This window comes from Talpa europaea, assembly GCF_964194135.1.
Source record: "Talpa europaea genome assembly, chromosome: 9".
Lineage (NCBI taxonomy): Eukaryota > Metazoa > Chordata > Mammalia > Eulipotyphla > Talpidae > Talpa > Talpa europaea.
Genome location: NC_140076.1, coordinates 68,112,679 through 68,137,287, shown reverse-complemented (window position 1 = coordinate 68,137,287; position 24,609 = coordinate 68,112,679). Strand labels below are relative to the sequence as shown.

Genomic DNA, 24,609 nt, shown 5'->3' with positions numbered 1-24,609 from the left:
TTGGGTTTTTTTTTCTCTTTTTGTGGGACCCTTGCCGGCGGTCCGGGGAATGAACCGGCGCTGCAGAGGCTGTGGGCAGCCTTGCAGCCCAGCGCTCAACTGCTGCGCCACCAGGGGACACCCTCCAGATGTTCTTGAATGGTCCCATTTTCATAATTTGTGTCCCATGTTCTGTCATCCTGTCACCCTTTCATAATGCTGTATAATTATCTTTTTAAAAATTTGGTAGAAAAGTAATTCTACTCACCAGAAGCCAACAAGTCCAACTTGAATAGGTGCGCTCATCCACGGGAACCTCTGTTTTGATAAATAAATTATTTTGAATACTTTTTAATCCAGGTTCTCAGGGGCAGTTTCTTTTGCATGGGTCTCTTGACATTATAAGACCCATTGGGAACATGATTAGTGGAATTTGGGGTACACTGCAACAAGCACGTTAGTCCCACATTCCTGTAGCCTTGAGTCTATCAATGAACCATGTGGAAGATCAAGTGCCTTCTAATTTTCTTCCCTTGTACATTTAATATGAGTGATGCTGGCTGCAAATGGGGGAGGGGGAACTGCTAATACTTGATTGTAACTTATCTCCTGGCCAGGGAGACAGCTGAGCCAAAAGAGGATCGTAGCAGCTTCCTAAATAAGCGTGTAGGTAAAGACAGGCCAGATAATATTCATTGGTACAATGCTTGGAACTCAGCAGAATGGCCCTTGCACTTTCTTTTCTTGATTTTAGTTGCTATCAATATGGTTAGAACTATTGCTGCATAAAACATTTTTGCATGTAATTTTTTTTTTTTTTATGGGAATGAATGGGTTGGTTGGTCTTGTGGGAAATAGTGCTGTTAGATTTTCAGTGTGAATAAAGGAGTGGTGCCAAAATGCATAGTAGAGAATGCTGAGACATATGGTTATATAATAAGGCCAATGAAATGGCTGCAACCAAGCGTGAATTAGCTGTAATGAAATCAGCCAACAGAGTTAGGTCAATGCACATCGTTAAAAGATCATCATCCCAACCACGGAGGCTTGTGTGAGAGGCATACCCAGGTCCCTGAGAAGACTCCACCGGAGAAAAGGTACAGCATAAGGGCTAAGGTGAGGACAGAGGCGTGGACTAGAGAGGAAGAGAGAAATATCGTCAAGATGAGACAGATCCATGGAGCTCATGCAGAGAGCGCCCTAACCCCAACCTCGATGGGTGGCAAGGACAGGAAATACTGCATCCTGGGCCACTGGCTCATCTGAGGAGGAAGGACTCGCATGAGGAGAGGACAGGCCCTGCCCTAGCACCTCCCTGTTGTGTGATGAGCTGGCACACAGACCTGGTGAGCTGCGTACTGAATGAACTTGCAGAAAGGAGATCCTGAAGCTGAGAGAGCAGCCTCCTACTCAGTGGACTCTGGTCTGCAGCAAAGTGTATCCCAGAGAACAGCTGTGTGAGGCATCACAGAGGGGCAGGCACAGACGAAGGGCTGACTGTGGCCCTGTGGGGGGCTGCTGGAAAGGCAGGGGTAATGAAAGAATCCTGGGGAATTCTGACTTCTCCTGTGAAATTGAGCCTGCATGTCATCCTTCTCCCAGCTCCCATCCTGCCTAATTTGTCTCTGCTTCTTAAATGGAACTTAGTCCAACACTAAATTAGTGAGTAATAATGCTTGGTCTTTCCCTAAATACTTGCACTATATCCTTGGGGAAGGAACATGTCGTGCCCAGCACAGAATCGTGCAGAGGATAAGTGAAATGTTAAATGATTTAAAGACTACACACATTTAATTCTGCACAACAGAGTTGTGCTTCACTAACTGGGATGCGTTCTGAGAAGTATGTTGTTAAGGTAATTTCATCATCCTGTGAATGACGCAGAGTGTAAATCACACAAACCTACATGGTCTAGCTTCCTACACAACTGGGCTAATGTACACCTGTTGGTATCTCTGTCACATATGTGGTCTATTGTTGATGGAAACTCTGTTATGTGACACATGACTGTATAGGTTTTCACACATGTATTCAGCTATGGAATCACAATAGAAATCAAGGCAAATGAGCTGATCCACACCCCTCATGCTGCCCTTGTTCCCGTGACCTGGAGCATCCCAACGAGCCCTGTATCCCATTCCCTGGCCACCTCTGATCTCCCTTCTGTCACTATATATTCATTTAGATTTCCTAGGATATTAAACTCATTACTCTTTTGTGTAATTATTTTCAGATCCATTCAGATTTTTATGTGTCTCAACAGTTCACTACTTTTTATTGCTCAGTCAGGTATCCCACTGCACAGATATATCACAATATGAAAATCCATTTTCCTGTAGATAAGCATTTGGATTGTTTCCAGTTTTCAGCTATTGCAAATAAAGCTGTTATTAACATCAATCTTTTGTGGATAATATGTTTTCTTTTCTCCTATTTTTCACCTAGGAGTGAAATGGCTGGATCAGATGGTAAGTTTAGGTTTAATATTTAAAGAAACTGCCAAACTATTTTCCCAAGGTAGTTTTATATTCCCACCAGCAAGGTATGAGAGTTTCAGTTCTTCCACATCCTCACCTATACTGATTATGATCAGTCTTTCTAAGTTAGCCATTTTTTTTAAAGATTTATTTATTTATTTATACAAGCACTGGGTACAGCCAGAAGCACGGGAGGGTGAGAGGATTCATCAGAGCCAGAGCATGGAGCAGAACAGACAGACTGAAGAAATACACTGCTGAGGGGAGCAGCGGGCAGCAGGAGAGGTCTGCGTGCCATGTGGGACCCTTGCCGGCAGCCGGGGATCGAACCAGCGCTGCAGAGGCTGCAGGCAGCTTCGCAGCCCAGTGCTCAACCGCTGCGCCGCCAGGGGAGGCCCTTAAGTTAGCCATTTTAATAGATGTTTAGATGTAGCATGTAGTTTTAATTCAATTTCCCCCAGTGACTGAAGATACTAAGCATCTTTGAATGTGCTTATTTAATATTTGTATGTACTAGGTAGAATGTCTGTTCAAACCTTTTGCCCATTTTCTTTTTTACTGGGTTGTTTTTTCAAATAAGTATTGAGAGTCCTTTATATAATCTGGATACAAGTCCTGTCCTTTATCAGATACATGCTTTGCATATACATGCTTTGCTTCTTATTTTTTCATCCTCCTTACAATCTTCAAAAAGCAGAATTTTAACATCTTCATCAAGCCCAATTTATCAATTTTTTTAATGGACTGTGCTTCTGGTGCTATGGCAAAGCAATCTTCACTTAACTCTAGATGGTCTAATAGAATATCTCAAAGATGGCCTGTTACATTTCCTCCTAGAAGCTTAACAAATCTAGATTTTCACATTTAGAGTCTACGAACCATTGGAAGTTCATTTTGAGACATAGTACAGTCAATTCTGACACAGGACCCACACCCCAGGCAAACTGACCACCACCACCTCCCAATTAGCTACGCTCTGCTCCTCTAAGCTTCTGCTGAGCCCCTGCCCTGGCCAGTCTTGTCCACTGTCTGCCCACCCTTCGCAGTTGGAGGAGACACCTCCTTTACATGCCCTCTGGGTCCTGTGCTGTACTCACAAGGTTCTGGCACCATCGGCTGAGCCTTTGCCCCCCCACCCCACCTCCCTGCCCCATTCCATGTGGTCCCTGAGAGCAGGGCTCAAGCCCTGTTTCTATGACTGCAGCACCTTGTATGATATTTTCATGCAACAGGCATTCAGGCAAGGGCCACAGAGTACACGCAAAGATACCTTCCCACTCAGCAGACAACCCTAAGTCAACTGGGTAGACAACAGTCCACCTTTATCAAAGGGAATATAAAAGAACTAAAGAACTAAAACTTAAAGCATTAGGGAGTATTAGTTGACCCAAATCGTATCAATTTTATTTACAATGAAAGTGCAAGAATGACTTTAGAGACCAGAGGAACTCTCCTCCAGAGGAAACTGCTTGTCAAAGTGCCAGATTGTAGGCAGTGAACTTTTTGATTTATTGCACAAATATCTGTGAATCACTTGCCTCTGGCCAGCACTCCATGTGGGAAAAGAAAAGATGCAGGGGAAGGGAGGAGCCATGGCAAATGCCTCCAAGCTCACCATTTAAAAACATCAACAAAGGGTAATAATAAAAAAGTCAAGAATGGTCAATTCCTTTCCTTTCATGTCTGCAGAGGCATCTGGTCATGTCCCAGGGACAGGCCCGGATAAACCCACTCTCGCAGGGGGCACATCTGGCCACTGGAGCTGTGGGGACAATCAGACGCCAGACGCCCCAGTGTGCAAAATGTCTGGAGCCTTTGCTGATGGGGTACAGACCAGCCTGTCTCTCCAAAGAGCATGTGAACTGCTATGAAGAGGGACTACAAAGAAAGTAACACAAATAGCTTCTGCTTATATTTTAACATCGGCCATAGTACTGATGACATCCAGGGGCCTCTCCACACAGGCAAAGCACGGTATTAATGTGTAATGGCTGCCAGGCACCTGGCAGGGGCGTGCGTGTGATAGCTCCAGGTATTCTGCCTCTACTTTCTCCACTGAGAAACACTGAGGTCTGGAGAAGGAGGTACAGCCACAACCAGACCCCTGGAGCCTGTGAGGGGCTCTGAAGGACTCCTGACCTACTCTGACCACCAGTCCTGCCCCAGTGGCTCCTTCTGGCTCTAGGCGAGGCCCTCCCCTCAGTGGCGAGGAGAGAGGCCTGTTCAAGGAGGCGAGCAGGTGACACACCTCCAAATTTTTATTAAAGGCTATAGGCAAAAACCGCATACTAAGACATGGGAGGCATTTCACTAAGAATTTAACAAACATCCACTCACTCATGACTGTGAAAGCCTAGGAGGATGTGGCAATGATGGGTGTACGCTTCTACCATGTGCTGGTCCCTTCACGTAAGGAAATGCCAGGCTATGTCCACAGCCTCGTCTACGAGTCTCAGCAAGAAGGTCCTGCATCTTCCCTTCAGTGTCTTCCATCCAGTGTTTGTCACTGAGCCATGAGGGTAACTGTGGCCACTTTTCCAACAATACCAAGACCCCAGGGGTTCAAAGGCCTGACCGAATTGCAAGAACGGTGTGCCAACTTCATGCTATGCTTTCCCCACCGACCTAACCTTTCAAACGGATGTAGGTTGAAATGCTGGCTTTCTGATAGACTGTCCTGGAACCACAAGCCAAGACCAGGACACATGTTAACAGCCCACTAATGTTAGTGTGCAGGCTGAGGGGCACCATGGGACACCACCCCCAAACCTGTACACTCTTTGCTATTCACTGTAACTAGACAAAACATAATCTAGTGCATAAGACCTTCAATGGAAAGGAACTCTAACACAATTAGTGTGCGACAGAGAGAAGAGAAAGAATATAGTTTAAAAGTTTCTAATTAAACACCCAAAGCTACCCATCCCCTCATGGGTGCCCGGCCAAACAGGGTTGGCCCAAAGCAGGATCACTATGGCCTGAAAGCCTGCCACAAGTCTAAGGCACCTTCTGGAGAGGAACCATAGGAAAGGGGCAGAAGCGACCAGGCAAGTCTGGAAGGAAAAGAGCAAAATCAAAATCCAAGTCAAGATAAAGGCTGCCATCATCAGCTTCCCCACAGTCTCTCACCAACATCTCTGTCTCTTTCAAGTGTCTCTTTCCCTGTCCCCTAAGTCCCTGGTACAAGTCCAAGCCAGTGCAGCTTCTTCACCTGTCTCTCTGCTCCATGTGCCTCCTCCAGGTCTCCTTCCAGTCTCCTTCCTTCCTCTCCTTAGCTTCTTATCCCTGCTCAGCTCCACCCTTCCTTGGGTGGGGCAGGGAACCTCAACTCCCCTTTCTATGGATATCACCCTATTATACTAATAAGTGACAATATTTGGAGTTACTGCTGAGGTGCTTATGCTAAGTGGGTGTCAGATGGCATTTGAAAGACAGAAAAAAAGGAATGGGGATGTTGCCACTGAAGGTGACCTCCAAACTGCTTTTATGGTCACTGGCAAGTTCACGACAACCCTAACTTTCTTATTTATTTATTTATTTATTTATTTATTTATTTATTTATTTATTTATATTTTAAATCATTCTTCCTTTTTGTACAATGTGTGTTTTCTCCTCTCAGGTATAGTCCCTGTAGAATTCCCACCACCAAGTCATCCGTGCACATCGCCATATTCCCTTGTGCTCTTCCCTCCGGTCCTGGAAACTTTCCCTCCCCATCCCCTGCAGAATGTCTCTGATTTAGTTGCCTGTTAATTTTGTTTTTTATTTATTATAATTATTTTGTGCCTGATCCCTTATTTGGTTCCCCTACATTCCTCCTATAAGTGAAGCCATAATCATGACTTTCTCATATTCTCAGTGGCATGGCCCACATATACCACTCCTCTCTTGCCAAGTTATCGCTTTTATGAAAGAGAAACTAACAGGATAGGTTGACATGTTCCCAGCCTCATATCTACTTAGAAATCTAGTCTTGCTTAGAAAACCTGACTTGGCTCAATTTAGAAGGGTGGAGGGTAGGTTTATTGAATGACTTTGACTATCTGTTGCTCCCCAAGTTGGCCTCCCAATACCTCAGGGATTAAGGACCATGCAAGTAGTAGGAGGCTGCATAGGTTAACACATGCTCTTGTGGGGATACTATAATCCTAGTAATTTTTCAGATCAAGAGCTGGCAGAGAAGACACAGGGCATTGATTCAGTATCTGCAAAGGTGTGGACCCGGGATCTGTCGGTGTCCCTCATGAATCCAACACAAAGCAATGGGGTAGTCCAGTCACTATAGAGCCCCTGGGAACTGATGCACACCTTTCATATCAACACATAGGATCCTAGAGGAAGCGACTCTGGACTAGAATCCCTCCACATACTAGTGCTTCTAAGAAGGAATATGAGGCAGGGTGAGGAAGAGAGGTGCCCCTTCCCCTCACAGGGGGTTGATACATGGATAACAAATGAGCACCGGGATGCCCACCCAATGAGGCACTCACTGTAACAGCAGACTTTCTTAGCTTGTTTCTAAGAACATAACGATTAAAAGTGCTTATTAAGCATTCACTGAGTGCTGGCCTTAGATCCCCTTCTGGGGCCCACAGAGAGGAGAGCAGGCAATGAACACACCTGTTGGGCATTTAGGGCTCTCCTCATCGCTGGTACGGCTCAGAGCATGTTTGGTCTGTGAACTATGTCCCTTTATCTCAAACCTTTGCAGTGTCCCAGCAATGCAAATATTTATTTTTAAGACCCAAAACAATTTACCCAAGAGAGCTGTGGTCTCTGCCACAGCACCTCTGCAAGAAACCTGACCCATTTCTCTTGGCAGATCTAATGGCGTTACTTTTCAAACAGCTGGGGCCAAATGAGTCACCCTAAGCCACAGTATTCCAGATGTTGCAAGGATTGGGAAAAAGATGAAGCAGAAATTCTATGGCATTAAGTCAAGGACTCTATAAGAAGCAATGTAGAAAGAATACCTCAGGAACACTGAGAGTTCTGGGTTACAGTTGCATACAGTTGCATACTATAATATTTGCAGACCTTGAAGAACGGCAGCTTTACAGTAATGCATTTTTAGATATCATCACCAAAGAAAAATACCTTTGGAGCAAAATTCAGTGTTCCATGAAGCTACTATTTCAATTTATTTTTTCATCTTTGATAGCATACAGAAAAACTTGTCAACATATCATCCCATATTCACACAGTCTCTTCATTATCACAAAACAAGGCATTAATTAGTGATTAAGGTAAGTGTATAATGGATCAGAACCTTCAGGAGAAGTGGGCACAATCTTCAATTACAAGTGCTTTTGCAAATATCTGAGATTAGACATCACATGTTCCAAGAAACATCTTTTTATTTATACAATTGCTCAAGTGCCTTCAAAATCTTTACTCACTAGGAAAAATTCTGTTACAGTTTGAAGTCTGAAAAGGAGTTGAAAGGATTGAGACGTTGATAAATAGAACTAGGGCTTGCCAGTTTTTAATCCTTTCTTTCTTCCCCTTGGATTAATTTCACATGCAACACTGAATAATGTTGTATAATAATTTGACATACAACATTGTAAATTTATTTACACATCAATCTAACTGTACAGCATGTTACTCTTACACATTTGTATATTGTAGCAAGGTTGTCTTATCACATTACTTATCACATTACACACTTTCAGAACAATATCCTGTCTGTGTTCAATATACTGCGCACTAAAAAGGGGTCTTACCTTTAAAAAGGCTTTCTTTTCCAAAGTGTTCATGATAAATGGAGGGATGGCTGGAAGTAAAGACAGATGCATTTCAATCTTTATTTAACATCCATTTTTGACCCACTCTCCCCATCTCCAAACAATTTAACACAAGGCTCATATCACTTTTAGGCTATTTTTACATTGGCAGAGTGCAACAATTTGCATAACTTTTAAAAACATTTTAGTATTTTGAAAAAAATCCACAGTCCCCATTCTCTAGTTTTTGAAAAATAATGTAGTGCTCTTACCAGTTAGAAAATTTTATAATCTTGAAGATAACTTTACATTTAACTCCATTTTTTGTTTTCTTTTTTTAAAATTTTCAATTTTTTCAATTTTTAATTTTTTACATCATTGTTCACTTTTAAACAATATTTGCTTCCCCCCACTCTCTCAGGTGTAGTCCCATAGATATTCCTTCGTCAATGCACCCGTGCACCATCACCTCAGTCCCCTGTGCTCCTCCCTCCCTCCCTCTGATCCCTCTCCCTCCTCCTCCCCTGCAGTATGGCTCTGATTTATAATTGTCTGTTTTTGCTTTGTTGTGTTATTTCTTTACACTGATGTCTTGTTTGGTTCCCCTATATTCCTGCTATAAGTGAAACCATCCGATATTTTTCTTTTCCCTTCTGGCTTATTTCACTGAGCATAATTCCTAAATGGCCAGCAGGCATATGAAAAAATGTTCAACATCCCTTACCATCAGGGAAATACAAATAAAAAAAAAAACCACATTGAGATACCACCTTACATTGAGTAAGAATGGCACAGATCAAAAAAACTAGCAACAACAAATGTTGGTGAGGATGTGGTGGAAAAGGAACTCTCCTGCATTGCTGGCGGGAGTGCAAACTGGTCCAACCACTATGGAGAGCTGTGTGGAAGTTCCTCAGTCTGCTAAAAATGGAGCTACCATAGAACCTGGCAATTCCACTCCTAGGGAATCTACCCAAAGGACACAAAAACATTGATTCAAAAGAACACCTGTACCCCTATGTTTACTGCAGCACTATTTACAACAGGTAAACTGTGGAAACAACCCAAATGCCCAAAAATAGATGACTGGATCAAGAACATGTGGTATATATATACACAATGGAATATTATTCAGCAATCAAAAAAGATAAACTCATGCCATTTGCAGCAACATGGATCCCTTTTTTCTTTTAAATTGAAGTAACACTGCATGATAATGGTGAAGTTTCAGGCATGCATCACTAAAAATCAACATCTGTGCAGACTACATGAAGGTTGCTCACACCACAGTGCTCTCCTGTGCTAACAGACAAGGCTCATCCAGGGATCTGGCCTGTGGGTTAGGAGGCCCCCTTGCCAACTGGGCGACCCTGGGAAGTTTCCTCACTTCTCTGAGCCTGTTTTCTCAGATAAAGTGGTGACCTGTACCAAAGAGGCTGTGATGTGCAGGCGCACCACACAGCCAGACATTGGCAGCATCAGTCCCTTTACTCAGGACTTTTATCAGACTCAACTGTCAGCTCAGCTGCCTCCCTTGTGGACGATGCCTTACAGATTTCACAGGGGTGGACAGAGTGGATGATGTTGGAAATAACCAAGCTTCTGTGAATGGATGTGCTGGGTTGGCTGAACTCCAAAGACGAGCCTCTTTGGGTTTCAAAATGCGAAAGAACATAATCGAAAGCAAACCCAGGCTAGCATGTAGAGGTGTGACCTTGATGTCAGCAAACCAGAAAATCTGAGCTCTGAGCTCAGAGGGAAGGGGAGGCTGGGCGGGGGTGGGGGGTGGGGTGGGGGGGCAGGAACTCCACTGCCCCCTTGTAGGTTAGCGACAGAGTGCAGGTTGCCGATGGTGAAATCAGACAATCCCAATCAGCTGGGGTGCAAATATCAACCTCCTCAAAGTTTTCTTTCAGGCTGTTTTCTTCAGTTTGTTGTCTACTCCTACTCATCTGTGATGAGCATCAGAGTTTCAAAAGGATTTTGAAGAGAATGAAAAGATCAGTGGGAAAACTTGACAAGTTTCGCCAAGCTCGCTTCCTCTGAAAGCTGAGCAAGCAGCCCAGGGCTGTCTGTGCTCTAGTTCAGATGGTGAAATGAAACACATTTATTTCCACTTCATGAAAAGGACATTGGGACTCCCAGATGTCCAGGTTTACTGTTCCTTATCCGCAAGCCATCTCCAGGCCTCCAGGTAAGAAGACTTAGGAGTGGATGGAGCAGAGCTTCGCAGAGGAACTGAGCACAATGCAGATCCAGTGCGCTCAGTCAGGTTGGCTCAAGCCCCCAGAGGGGTTGCCTGGCACATTTTAGTAACAGTTGCTCTAACCAGCCTGAGTTTCTCTGTGTTCTAAGGGTTTCCAAGTGATACACACAAATCTTCAGAGACGTTTTTCCCATTCAAGAAGATTTGGATGTTTCTTTTCAAGGTTTACAAAGATCAAATTCTTTGCTACCAAATTCTCATCACCTCTGCTGTTATTGCCTCATCGGCCCTGCCGCACCTCTCACTTGGGGGCTGCAATAACCCTCAGAGAGGACTCCATCCATTGTTCTCCTTCCCTCCGTCTATTTTCAACATAGCACCGAGATCATGCCCTAAACATTACATCAGACTGTGCCACCTCCCTGCTCAAACCCTCCCTGGCTTCCTGTCCCTTACACTGAAAACCAGAGCTAGCTCCGGTCACCCACATCCTGACCTCTGGGGCCTCATCCTATTCATTTTACTCTTCCCACTTCCCACTCTACACCAGTTGCCCCTGCTGCTTTGAGATGCTCCCCACATGCCAGGCAAGCTCCCCACTCTCCCACTGTCCCCTTTGCCCAGAACATGGACCCCTGACACCCACCTGGCTCACTATCTTACCTCTGGCCAGTCCTCTTCCCTGACCTTCCTGCCACATCCACTGCAGCACCCCATCTCCAGTTCCTCTTTCCCCTTTACTCCCTCTCACCATCTCATGTATCATCTATTTTGCTTATTTTGTTTATCCCCTGCCAGCCCCACCAGCAAGTGAGTTTCACCAAGTGGGGTGATTTTCTTTTTCTTTTTTTTTTTAATTATTGGGTGCATACACACTTGTTCAAGTTATGCTCCTAGAATAAATGAATGGAAGACAAAGTTCTACTAACCCATGCCTGGGGCTGCCATGAGGATCCTGGAGACCACTACTTGGGTGATGGCCTGTTGGGCAGCATTGGCCGACTCGCCCAGGCGGTTGCCATTTTCATCTGTGACAGGAATGCCCACTTTGAGTTCCCTGCAGAGAGAGACACATGCAAAGATATTCACAGATGCTTCATGGAGCGGCTGGACACAGCACCACATTGAAAGGTGAAGTTTCCACTCCATCCAAACACCCTCCCAAGTGTCACTGTTGGCACAGATAAGTCTATTTTTAAATACTATGAACAAGTATAATTCATGTGCGATAGATTCAAAGGGAAAGTAACACTAGTAAACTTTGTTAAAAAAATAGGTGTATCAGTTTTAATATTAATGTGACTCCAGGGGTGAATATGGTAACTTAAAGACAGAGCTCATTTCTAGGTTCATGTGCAAAGTCGAGCAAATTTCCAAATGAAAAATATAATAATATGCAGCATTACAAAGGGAACTAACTATACTGACAGAGGAGTCACTAGTAATTGGTACTATTGGCAATTTATCTACAAGTTACTAATACTGTATAGCAGATTTGTTACCCTGTTTTGTTATTCATTCCAAAATGCTTTTTCTTATTCTTTCTTCAGCTAAAAATTACTTCCAAATATATAGATTAACATTACTTAAAAACCAAAATGAAACTTCTACAGGAAAAAAGAACCTATTCTAGAGAATAATCTTTCTTTCAGGACCTTCCTCTCCCTAGTCCTGGCACAACTAAATGAAAGATTAAGATACATTTTTGAATTTTTTTATTATGCAGAAGTAGAAAAAAGATTCTAATCCCACATGTACCTAATTATCAGCCTGTCTTTATAATCAGCAACTCATGCTAAACTTGCTTCATCAATGGACTCACCTTTACCCTCAATTCTAGATCATTTTGAAACAAGTCCCAGATCCCACACAATTCCATCTGTAGATACTAAAATAAATTTAAAAAAATTTGACTAATTATTTGAAGAGACTGTCCTGTTAAGCACAAGTCCTTTCAAAGAGTACATATTCATCTTACCTTTGCCTCATTAATGGAATATTAATGCAATTAGCAGCAGCTACAGCAGCAAAGGGAACAAAGCGTCCTATGAGTGGTGAGACACGCTGCAGAAAAGATAATTCCAAAGGCATTATTGTACTTTTCCAGGACTATTGAATGGAGATACTTATTTCTTCTTGAATACTACTACAAAATGCAGAGTCCTGTTTGCATAGAAACTCAGTGCTCATACAGTGGAATACTGTGCAGCTACAAAATGGGATGAAATCCCTCCATATGTAACAACACTGATGGGCCTGGAGGGGATTAAGCAGAATGAAATAGGGAAAGACAATGTCTTAAGACTTCACTCATATGTAACATATAGATTAAAAAACAAAAACTTTTGGATGATAAGACCAATTTGTGGTTACTGGAAGGGAGAATGAAAGGAAGGTAGATAAGGGGACAATGGTATGGGGAAGGACAGAACTGGACTTTGAGTGGTGAACTTAATGTAGTTCTCAATGATGCACACCTCGAAGTTATAGAATGTTATAATGCAATGTTACTTCAATGAAGAAAAAACTCACACAAATAGTACTTTCAAAACTTGTTTCCTGGGCCTCCCCGGTGGCGCAGCGGTTGAGCGCTGGGTTGCGAAGCTGCCCGCAGCCTCTGCAGCGCCGGTTCGATCCCCAGCTGCTCCCCGGCCACCGGAGGAGGGTCCCACATGGCGTGCAGACCTCTCCTGCCGCCCGCTGCTCCCCTCAGCAGTGTACTTCGGTCCTTCTGCCTGCTCTGCTCCCCACTCTGGCTCGGTGAATTCTCTCACCCTCCCGTGCTTCTGACTGTACCCAGTGCTTGTATAAATAAATAAATAAATAAATATTTAAAAAAAAAAAAAAAAAAACTTGTTTCCTAGTGGCATTTACCTTTCAAGTATGGGCATGCTGGGCATAAAATGCCAACATCTAAGACATTTTGACAGTCTAGTGTGGTTGCTGGAGTAGGGGCTTTGGAGTCCCAGGTTTTGAGTTCAGTTGGGATTCCTCCAACTCCGGGAGGTGTAGGCACGAGACACACCACCTGACCCCTGCTCCAGCAGGCTGTGTGGCAGATGAGCATTTAACACTTAATCTTCAATGCCAGCTATAGACTAGGTCTGGGCACATGTTCTGGTGACACCCCTTTCTGAGCTTATTGGAAGACACAATTAAAATCAGCATTGAAGAGAATGACTCTAAGAAGAAAGTCAGTTAACTATTTTGGGCAATAATAGAGAGACTCAGAACCAGGCAGGTAAGAACAAATTAGGAAGCTTTACTATAGAAATAAAGATCTGAGTACCTTGGCTAACGCATTGAGTCCTAGAGCCGTTGCTACAGCACCAGTTGTGGCAGAAACATATGCTGTTCCCAATTCACTGAAAAGAAAGAGAACAGTAGTTGGGACGAGAAGGAGCAAGGGGGTAGGGGGTCTGGTGGTGCAGGGTAACGAGTCATGGGTGCTTTGGTGGTGGGTGTGCTGTGGTGACATGCATCTGAACCTGTTCCCTTAGTGCATGTACAGAACTGTAAACCAATGTTACCTCCATTTAAAAAAACAAAAGAATAGTGCGTAACCAGTGAGCACCTGTCAGGAAACTGGTACAGCAGATTCTGCAGCAATGAGGGGGAAAGGTGAAAGAACTAGATTAAAAATGGGGATTCCATGGAACATCCATGATCACTCTCAATGTAGAGAAATCCCCATGAAAAGCACGTTGGCCCGTAAAAAAATGGGATTCTTCACCTACAACACAAAATAAGCAGCCACACCAAGTGTGTGTGAGGGCTAGGGGCAAGTGAGTGTGTAGTAGAAACGTGCAGGAAACAAATGCACACGGGGCCAAGTGTTTATAGTGTATTTGCTGAAATATAAAATAGTTCTCAGAATATTGATATACATACTGCAAGTGACAACTCAAAGCAATGCTGCCAGCATTGAAATGACATCTTACTGGATGGAAATTTGAAAAGTCCCATCTCCAAAATGCAGTGAAGAAGCCCAGGCAATTCTCTCAGTTTAAAATTTAAATTCAAGGATTGGATGAAATGAAGGTGTGATAAACACCGCTGGCTGCTAATTTCCATATCCTTGTGCTACAGGCTGATCGTAGAAGAAGACAGGCTGTCGAAAGCAATATAAAATCAAAAAAGAAAACACTTTGAAGAGTTATGCCCATGATGCTAAAGTTTCTGTTAACTGATCTCTGTCACCTGTCTAAAAGTGTTTTTTTCCCACATGAGACAAAATCTGAAGATCATTTGCATTCTTTTTTGGCTGTCTGATTTAAAAACAAATGGGCAACATGGATGGAGCTGGAAGGGATAATATTAAGCAAAATCAGCCAGAAGGAGAAAGACAATTGGTGTCAATTATTAAGTGGAATACAGCAAACAAAACAAAGGCACAGATGAACCCAAGCTATAAAACCAACCCTTGAAAGCTGACTGTGGAATGGGGGAACTGGAGGGGGAGAGAAGAGTTGGGGCCAGGGACAAGGAGTGGGGAGCACAGAGCACCAGGGCTCTGGGGGTGGACCATGGTTCCTTGGTGGTGGGTGAACTCTGGCAAAAACGCCTGTAGGGGGGAGAGTGCACCTCTAAAAGGGAAACAGTGATTAAACCAATACTAACTCAATAAACAATATCAAAAAACCCCAAATAGGACATAAAAGCCACAGATGTCCCCTGGACGTCTGCAGCCCATATTGTGGATGCTGGTATCACATGTACTGGCAGAGTAGAGCAGGGTGCGGCCTGTCATTTACCCACCCGCCCCAGCTGCCTGTTGTGTGCTGAGCAGGAGACATGAGTCCTAGGGTGTGAAGACACACCTTTCCACCAGCGCCACTACCAACAAGTGGATCTTGATAAAAGAGAAGAAAAGGAGCATGACTGTGAAGTAAGTCCTGAATATTTTAAACAATACAATTTGTACAAATATACTGTTTAATTTATACTTCACTGAGTCAAGCAAACCCTGGGAACACAGAGGCTCATTCAGCAGAGACTTACTTGACGGTGAGGGGGGCGTCTCCACTGCGGTTGGTGTAATTGACCACGGCATTGAAGGACTGGTTAATCCACTGCCAGAATAGCACCGCCGGCGTGGTCCTGAAACAGAGAGAGCCGGCACGTGGGCCCCATCGCCTGTGCCCTTGCTGCTGTGTGGAGCAAGGACGCACACAGCACCCAGAGGTGAGATGCATGAGGAAGGGAAAAGCCTGCATGGAAGGCCATACATTCTGGGGCAAAGGCTTAACCTGTGTGGCCTGGCAGGCTCCCATGCCATCTGATTCTCAGCCTCCTCAATTGTTCGATATGGGAACACTAAGTTCAGAGGGTTACAGTGAGGAAGGTATCTTACTTAAATTAAATTTTATCTTAAATTTGTAGAGAACCTAGCATAGGTAGCACTCAATAAATGTCAGGTCCCTTCTCTTGTGGGAAAAAAGCCATTTGTAGCCAAAAGTCCCTTTTGACTGCACGTGCAAGCTCATATGTCTGTGTTTATAGCTATGTCTACACCTACACCTACACTATATCTACACCTAATCTTATATCTACATCTACGCCTATTCGTATACATATACCTGTTCTACACCTGCTTGTACACCCACATCTTCACCTACTGCTATATCTGCACTTACACCTACTGTTACATCTATACTTGCACCTACATCTACCCCTATTATCTCTGCTTAAATCTGTATCAGATGAATGGATTAAAAAGAAAATTTGCTTGAAGACTCTTATTTTCTTTTTAAGCCCATTTTTCTTTTGAGTCTAAGATTTAGGGAAAGGTTCAACTTCTTTTTGAACAACACAGAGAATGCTATATATAGCAGAGGGAAAAAGTAAAACAGCCTTCTCGAGTTGATATATTTACACAATGAAACTCAACAGGAAGTGATACTTATTTCAATAAAACTATATACATACAAAACATGCACTTTTAGTTTTCTATAATATAAAATGAATTCGTTTGTTACATTTCTATAACTTACCTATAAAATGTCATCATACAACCTGTGATGGTCATGTTCATTGGAACCTGAGCTGACATTCTTCCTATCAAAATCATCTTTTCGCCAGTGTCAGGATGAAAAGCTGAATCGTAGACGTACTTTGCTCTCCATAGTTCATTTTCTGTAAGGCCTGGAGGAACAATTCCTTGTCTAGGAAAACAACAAATAACACGGCAATTGTTCATTTCAAGTATTTTACTGGTGTTCTAGAGACACAGCAAGAGGTATTTTAAGTTTGCCCTTACCTAAAATAACTGCCCCCAAATGGAATGACAGTCTAACCTATTAAATGGTCAATGACAGTCTAATAACCCATAGCACAATAAATAAACCCATGAACATTTTAAACTCACATATCTTAAAATATCTATAATTTAGAAAAATAAAAACTTACCTTGCATAATAGGGAAGTATTCAACTTTGAAATATTCTTTGTTTAAAAAGACATATTGAAAAATGCATTTTGAACTTTACACACTCTAAGATATTTCTAACCAATTAGACAAAAGCTGTGGCAATCAAGAATATTAATTCATTTCTAAACTTGTAGTTTGAAAACCTAGATTAAAAAGGCTCATTGTTTTTTCTCCTTATCAAAGAAACACATATTCAGTGCTAGAAATTAAGAAAATACATTCATTAGAGCAATTAAAATCATTCAAACCTACTCATCACCATGGTAACATTTTGGTGAGCACACTTTCACTCTCTTCGAGGATCTACGTCAATATGTTATTTAAAGGCGTCACACCACGCTTGCTGCTTTATAGCCACCTTTTTTTTCTTCAATACTTTTTTTTTTTTTTAAAGATTTATTTATTTATACAAGCACTGGGTACAGTCAGAAGCGCGGGAGGGTGAGAGAATTCACCAGAGCCAGAGCGGGGAGCAGAACAGGCAGACTGACGAAGTACACTGCTGAGGGGAGCAGCGGGCGAGGCAGGAGAGGTCTGCGCGCCATGTGGGACCCTCACCGGTGGCCGGGGATTGAACCGGCGCTGCAGAGGCTGCGGGCAGCTTCGCAGCCCAACGCTCAACCGCTGCGCCACCAGGGGAGGCCCTTTTCTTCAATACTTTTTTGTAAACTTTTCTCTGCACCTTTAGATATTCTTCAGATCATCTATACTAGGTTGATAGTGTCCCCTAAAACTCACGTCCACCTGGAACCTCTGAATGCAATCTTATGTGGAAACAGGTCTTTGCAGGTATAATTAATTCAGATGAGGTCATGCTGGGTTAGGGTGGCCCTATATCCAAGGACCTGTGTCCTTCTAAGACAGTCACACAAAGAAGGTGGTCATGTAACAACTGAGGCAGACCATGGAAGAGGCAGGAAGGACCTGCCCCAGAGCCACTGGGAGAACACTACCCTGTCCACACCTTGAGTCCAGACCTCTAGCCTCCAGAACTGAGAGGATCAATTTCTGTTTTAAGTGACTGAGTTAGTGCTAATTTGTTCTAGCAGCCTTAGGAAATAAACACATTATCCTTTTCATTGCTGCACTATATTCCACTGTTTTTGTCAACTACTATATCATAACAACCGTCCACACTTTAGCATTTTAATTGTTTCCAATCTTTTCCACTTGTAAAGGACATAGAAGTAAGTAGCCTCATAAATAAATCTTCGCCACATTCAAGTTGATTTAGAAAGAGATGAGCACATTTGCTGAGATGAAAACTATAAATTATTAAAACTGGATGTCTTTATCCTTTTTCTCTACAAGATTATACCTTTTCTTATCCTCAGCAGCAACACCATTATTATGTAATAGTTTGTATGTATATTTTGTACACTGTGAGTAATTTTGTTATCTGCCATCCTGAGAATTTTCATTTTTATGTATAATAGGTAGGAACAAATTAAGTTTCTGCCTACAAGAGTTCAACTCACTTCAAGATTATATATATGTTCATCTTTACCTTTTGCATTTTCATGACAGTTTTGTTGCTTAATTAAAAAAAATAATTATTTTAGTGGGGTAATACTGGTTTACAACACTGAATGTGTTTTAGGGTCTAGGTTCACACCTCTTCAGATGAATGCTAGCACACCACGTACACCAACAAGGGACCCACAGTTCTCCACTGTAGTCAACTGGGCCCCCTTCCCCTGGGGTCCTCACCCTCTACCATCCCCTAGCAGTTTTAGTTCTACAACCAGATTTCAGGGATTGTTGTGGTTTGGTTTTATCCCTTTGCTTTGTTTCTTTATATTCCACATATGAGTGAGATCACTTGGCATTTGTCTTTCTCTGTCTGACTCATTTTGTTTAATCTACTGGGGAATCTATCCTAAAATATGCAAATGTGAAACCTGTTTAACTTTACTATTGGCTGGTCTGTCATTGCAATAACAATGCTGTTGAGATTTCAGGACTTTGAGGCCTGATTTCTGGACTTCCTCGTATTTTCCCACTATCTACATCTTCTGGGGCCAGTGCTGCCATTTTCATTCCACAGTCCACATCACTCTTCAATAGAACAATGGCCCCTCACTCCATTCCTCTTCTCTTTCAGAAATGTCTTGAGTTAGATCATGATTTTACACTTGATCCTCACCAAAAGGTCAAGAAGCAATACACTCATGATTTTACTCTTCCAGATAATCCTTAGAAATATTTTGTCAGTTTTAAAGGTGATCACAAGTGTGTTTTGACTGACGTTATATTATTTTGCAGAAAAGTGACACCTGTACAATATTATGACTTTCTGTCCAGCCTAACCCAGTGTTCTTCCCCAAAGACTTATTTTAATGACCCTGGTGGCCTCTCACATGTTTGGAGAAGCATATTCCCAGATATTTTATGATTTCCTCATTCGTGTGAAATTGAAGAAATACTGTCTGATTGGCTATTGCTGATATATAGGAAACTACCACCTTTTTACATATTTGGCTAAAGTGGTCTCCAAATGTTTAATATTTTTTCCTAGTAAAAATTCTATTATTCTTAAAATTTCAGTTTACTGAAATTACTATATTGTCCATATATCCTGTGACCATGCTAAACATGATGGTAGATTCTTTTTATAGAGATAAACATGTTTTCTGTGAGTGAAGACAGTTCTTCCTTTCCTATCTGTGGATCTCCATTTACTTATTTTTCTCTTATCACACTGGTAGAACCTCCAGCACAATGCTGAAATCCTTGCCTTTCCTGATCACAGGGGGAAAGTGTTCGTTCTTTCATGATTAATAGTTTGGTGTTAACTGTAGGTTTTTCCAGATGTAACTTTACCCTTTTTATTCCTAGTTTGTTGAGATTTTTATCATGAACGGATACTGGATTTTGTCTGCTTTCTCTGTACCTACTGAGATAATCATATATGGTTTCTGTTTTTGCCTATTGATAGTGATTTCCAAATGTTAAAACAATCTTACATGTTGTTATGAACCCTAGTCGGGTTCTGCTTTTCAGGTATTGTCCTTTATGTGTGTGTGTGTCTAGATTTAATTTGTGTGGGCTGTATGTCTAGATTTACTTTGTACTTTTTCAAAGATCTTTGTGTCTATACCTATGTGGGGTGCTGGATTATATGTTTTTTTCCTTCTTATTCCTTTGTCTGGTTTTGTTATCAGGGTATTTTAGCCTCCTAAATGAATGGGGTACTCCTGCTCTTCTCTTGTCTGGGAGAGTTTGTGATACAATTGGTATTATTTCTTCCTGTGAAGAAATAATTTCTCTCAACTGTGAAGCCAACAGGCTTTGTAGATTTTTATGGGAAAGTTACATTTTTTACCAATTGCTATTTGTTTACCTTTGTCTCAGCTTCTCTTTCTTCTTTTTCTCTTTCCTTCTTTTGGATTGAGTAAAGCTTGGTAATTCATAAAGATTATACATTTCACTAAAATCTCCAAAATTTTTAGCAAAAAGCTAAATAGCAGGCTGCACTTTTCAACTTCTTTATTTCTCTTAGGTAACTTTCTTATTCTGCTTGTCAACTCTTTTGGGTTTTATTTATTTATTTACGATTGATTAGACATGCCAGAAGATTAGCTTTCACTCGGTTTACCAAAGAATCAGTTCTAAAATTTATTTTTTAATTTTATGAATTACTTTTTAATTTTAAAATGTATTAATAGCTCCCTGATTTCCTAAAAAAGGGGTATGTACAGCGGTTGACAGCATGAACTCTGGAGCCAGGCTTTCTGTTTCCAATCCTGGCTCCCCACTAAGGAGCGGCAGGACTCCTAGCAAGTTAAACTTTCACACCGGGTCAGGCAGGGGTAGAACAAGTAGACTAAGGTGGAGAACTAGGGACTCTTCCGTAGAGGGAGAGCTCCGGTGACCACACCTGGGGGAGAAATCCTATACTGGCAAATATTAATAAGGATATAAAACAATGGTACTCTATTAGGAAATAAAAAATAAAATGAAAAATAAACTTTTATGCCTAGATCTTTCACCTGAAAAATGGGAATAATGATAGAATATACCTTTAAGGACTTTTGTGAGGGTTAAGTGAATGAATGTGGATTGCTTAAAGCCGTACTGCACACACAAAGTGTACTACACCATTTGCTTTTTTTTAAAATTATTTTGTGTTGTTATTTAATTTCTTAAGCTGGATTTTCAGTTCATGTGTTTCTCAATCTTGATTACTTAATAATACAGACATATAAAACCAGAAACTTTTTCTATACAATTTTGGTACATTTTCCTATTTATTCTCTCATTGTTTTCACTTTGTAATTTTACTTTTGTTTTTTCTTTCTGTACAGCTAAAGCATTAAACGATTCTGATATAATTAGATAATCTATCAAAGGCTAGAATTTTCTACTATCATTGTGTTTAATCAGGTTCCATCTGCATCTCTAAATCTTTTCTTTGTACATTTGATAAACTATTAACTGGCTCATAAAAGCTGTATGTTCAATGTTCACTTACCAATATCTAATTTTCTGACCTATTTGCCCTGAACTGTGTTTTATTTGCAGTTACCTTTGCCCTGCTTTGTGATATCAGTCATTCATTTTTATTACCTCCTTTAGGTTTATATCAAAATAGCATTGTTGGTATCCCGGTAGAACAACAGATTGGTATGCATCCTCCATGAGGGTTTATAACTTAAAATTGCTTTGACTCCAGCTAGCCCTTTCAACCATTCTCCCTGAAGGTGCATGCCTAATTTGATTTTTGGTGGGAGCAGGAGGGAACTCTGGGGCATTTTTATCCATTAATTTAATCACTGGTGTTATTGACTATATATAATATTTTTATATCACACATTTAATATGTAGCTCATATATTGCAATGCATATTTTATATAACATACACATAGTTTATGTATTTTACAATATATACAAAAGCAGCATAAAACCACAACAAACACCCCCAACTTTCAGCTGGAGCAGGCCTAGGCATTTATCACACAGACTTAGATGGTTTAAAAGGGGTAGAGAAAAGATGAGGCACTTAGGGATTTTGGAAGAACGCATTACATTTTTCCATAGTTACCTCAAACATATAACTAGTTAGGTAGCCAGCACACGTGCCTTTCCCGTCCTCTGGCATTCAGCACATACATGAAAAAGTTGAGATGTCTATGATATTTGTCTTTTTAAATAATTTTTTCCCTATTCTTGTATACTTATGTAACTTTAAAAGTTTATTTGTAGGAAAATAATAAAAGAAAAAAAGGACGAATTGCCTCACGTGGGTTTCTTTGCTTAAAATAGGGTGAATTTAATTTGAAGATGCCTTTCCTCATCAGGGAAAAAATTCCTTTTATATGTTAAACATATTTATATAGTTAATGTTATACTTTATGTACCTTTATACTTTTAAGAATACATTTTGTACTTAACATTACTTCTTTTGCATTTTTCTAGTTTCTCCTTTAGAAACATCAATGAATTATACCTTCACTCTCCATTCTCTAGTCCCTGTAAATATAATCTTTTGCACACTTTCACCTTTTCATCTTTAACAGGTGTTGGTCAACGACAGTGCCCAGCCTTGCTTCTGCATGGCTGTGAGTGAAGAATGATTTGAGCATTTTGCAAAGCACCCCTTAAAAAGGGTTGTAAAACAACCAATGAGAACCACCAAAGAATGTGCCATAGAGACAGGCTGGTCTAGAAAGCCCAAACCATTGCCCTCTGGCCTGGTGGGAAAGCCTGCCAACCTCTGTTCTGTGTTCTTAGAGCATGTCAGGTTTATTCTCCACAGCTCAGCTTCCGCTTTTTCATCGCCCATTTTTGTCATTAATTTCTCCACCAGTTCCTTCTGTGAACATCCTAATTTTGACCTTTAAGTCTTCTTCCTTTTTTAAAACTATGTTAATGATTGGTTTTTAATTCTGTTTACTGGCTTACAACACTATATATGTTTTGGGGGTACAGGTTCAGACCTGTACATCTATGTCATCTCAGCAGAAGTAATGCGGGTGCAACTGTATTGTAAGTTTCAGGGATGCAGCACCATAGTCAACCTGTATACCCTACACTATGTCCTACTCCACCACCTTACGATGAACCCCCTTTTATATTTTTTTTCAGCCAGACTGGCTATTGTTTCATCTTGGCCTCTCCTTATTTAACAGTCTTTATTCCAGATTCTCAGCACATTTATTCTCCTGAATTCTCATGGATGTTTACGCCTGTACCCCCGTGCTTTCTCATAGGCTCCATGACGGCGGTGCTCCCTGGTGTGCACACTGGCACCTGGTGAGATCGGCAGGGGGCGCCTACCAGGTGACAGATTCAGTGTTTGGCAACCAAGTTCACAGATTTCCCTGTTTCTCCTCTAATGACCACGTGACATCAAATCCCTGACTCTCATGCACTGCTCCGGCAAGGTTAGGTACACAGCTCACTTTCATCCGCTTCTCAGCAGCTGCCTGAAGGTCCCCTGGAGTAGGGATAAGCCAACTACTAGTAAAAGCATAAGAGTGACTTTTGCATTTCTGAAGGATCAAAAAAGCAAACAACTAAGAAGAATACCTGAGAGAAACACTTGTGGCACACAAAGCCTAAAACATTTCCTAAATGGTCTTCTATAGAGAAAACTGCAACACTGCCTTAGAGGCCCTCTTTCCTTACCCTGCCTAGCTCTCGGAACTGATGGAGTGCTTTAAACCTACACGCCCTGCCTCCAGCATCCTTCCCACCTGAATGCCTGCTTATGGGGTATATTCACTAGTGCTTTATCTCAGAAGCAAACAACCTACCCCAATTCTTGACCACTTATATTTTGCATGTTGCTGTCTCCAAATAGAGGCAGAAAGATACATGGGGGTGGCTGTGGATGCAGGGGGTGGTTGTTATGGAACGTAGGAGGCAGGATGATGGAAAAAGGGGATCTCACAGATTGGTACCTATGGTACCTATGGAGTTGCAGGGAGGGCTGTCTTATTTCCAGTTTCCATGAGTGCTGGGTATCTGTGTTCAGGGTTAGCAGTGGGGATACAATGTCTTCCCATTTCCTACTCCTGTTTTTTGTTTTTGTTTTCTTGTGGTTTTTTTTGGTAAAAAGGATTCCATTACAAAAAAAAAAAAGTTACAAGATCACTGAGTGAAGGTTTAAATGCAGGTTAACATGACAATCTATTAATATATTAAGCCCAAAAGCATAATCATTAATGTTACCTGTAATCATGCACAATTTTCCTTGCACTCTCCAGTTGTTCGTTGGTTAACAGGATATTCCTGGGATCTGTTACGGTGAAGAAGTGATTGGCTCGTCCAACAAAAGTGCTTTGATCCCATCGAGGTTCCCTGATGTTAATATTTAGTGGAAGTTCCCCAGACATCGTTCTGGACTAAGGAGGGTAAAAAAGACAAGCATGGTTAAGACTTACAATGTTAGGTATAACTTTATAATTGAGAAACTTTATAATTGTTCTAATCTTCAAGTACAGTATATGTACATTCCTATTTACAAAAGAAATTTTGCTATAATTAACAGAAAGACAATCTAAATCCAAAGCTAACTTTGTTCATAAATCTCAATAGACCTTAACCAAATTTCAGTAATTTCCCACATTTTCCTCCTCATTAGTATACAGTTTTTCATCATTTCTTATTTTTAGACACCTAGAAATAGTCTAGGGGAAAAAAAGCAGATAGAAGAAGTTAAAAATAACAGCTAAAATAGGGTCTAAAGTTTGAAACACTTTTTCTGGGTAAAACAAGCAATGTTAAATTCCTACTGCCTGCTGCTCTACATCTATTATCTCTACCAGTAGAAGTGACTAGCTGTGC

General features: G+C 41.5%; 1 protein-coding gene across 1 annotated transcript in view; it reads right to left on the bottom strand.

Annotated features, from left to right (window-relative positions):
- The window catches only part of SFXN1 (sideroflexin 1), a gene marked incomplete at its 5' end in the record, with an annotated part of 29,052 nt that extends 4,894 nt beyond the window's left edge, over positions 1-24,158 (bottom strand). The window contains 8 exons of the mRNA XM_084242634.1: positions 248-297; positions 8,183-8,232; positions 11,318-11,445; positions 12,367-12,452; positions 13,678-13,753; positions 15,390-15,488; positions 16,382-16,552; positions 23,995-24,158. Of these exons, the coding sequence (XP_084098760.1) occupies positions 248-297; positions 8,183-8,232; positions 11,318-11,445; positions 12,367-12,452; positions 13,678-13,753; positions 15,390-15,488; positions 16,382-16,552; positions 23,995-24,158 (824 nt within the window). The remainder of the gene's footprint in view (positions 1-247; positions 298-8,182; positions 8,233-11,317; positions 11,446-12,366; positions 12,453-13,677; positions 13,754-15,389; positions 15,489-16,381; positions 16,553-23,994) is intronic.
- Positions 24,159-24,609: the final 451 nt, after the last annotated feature.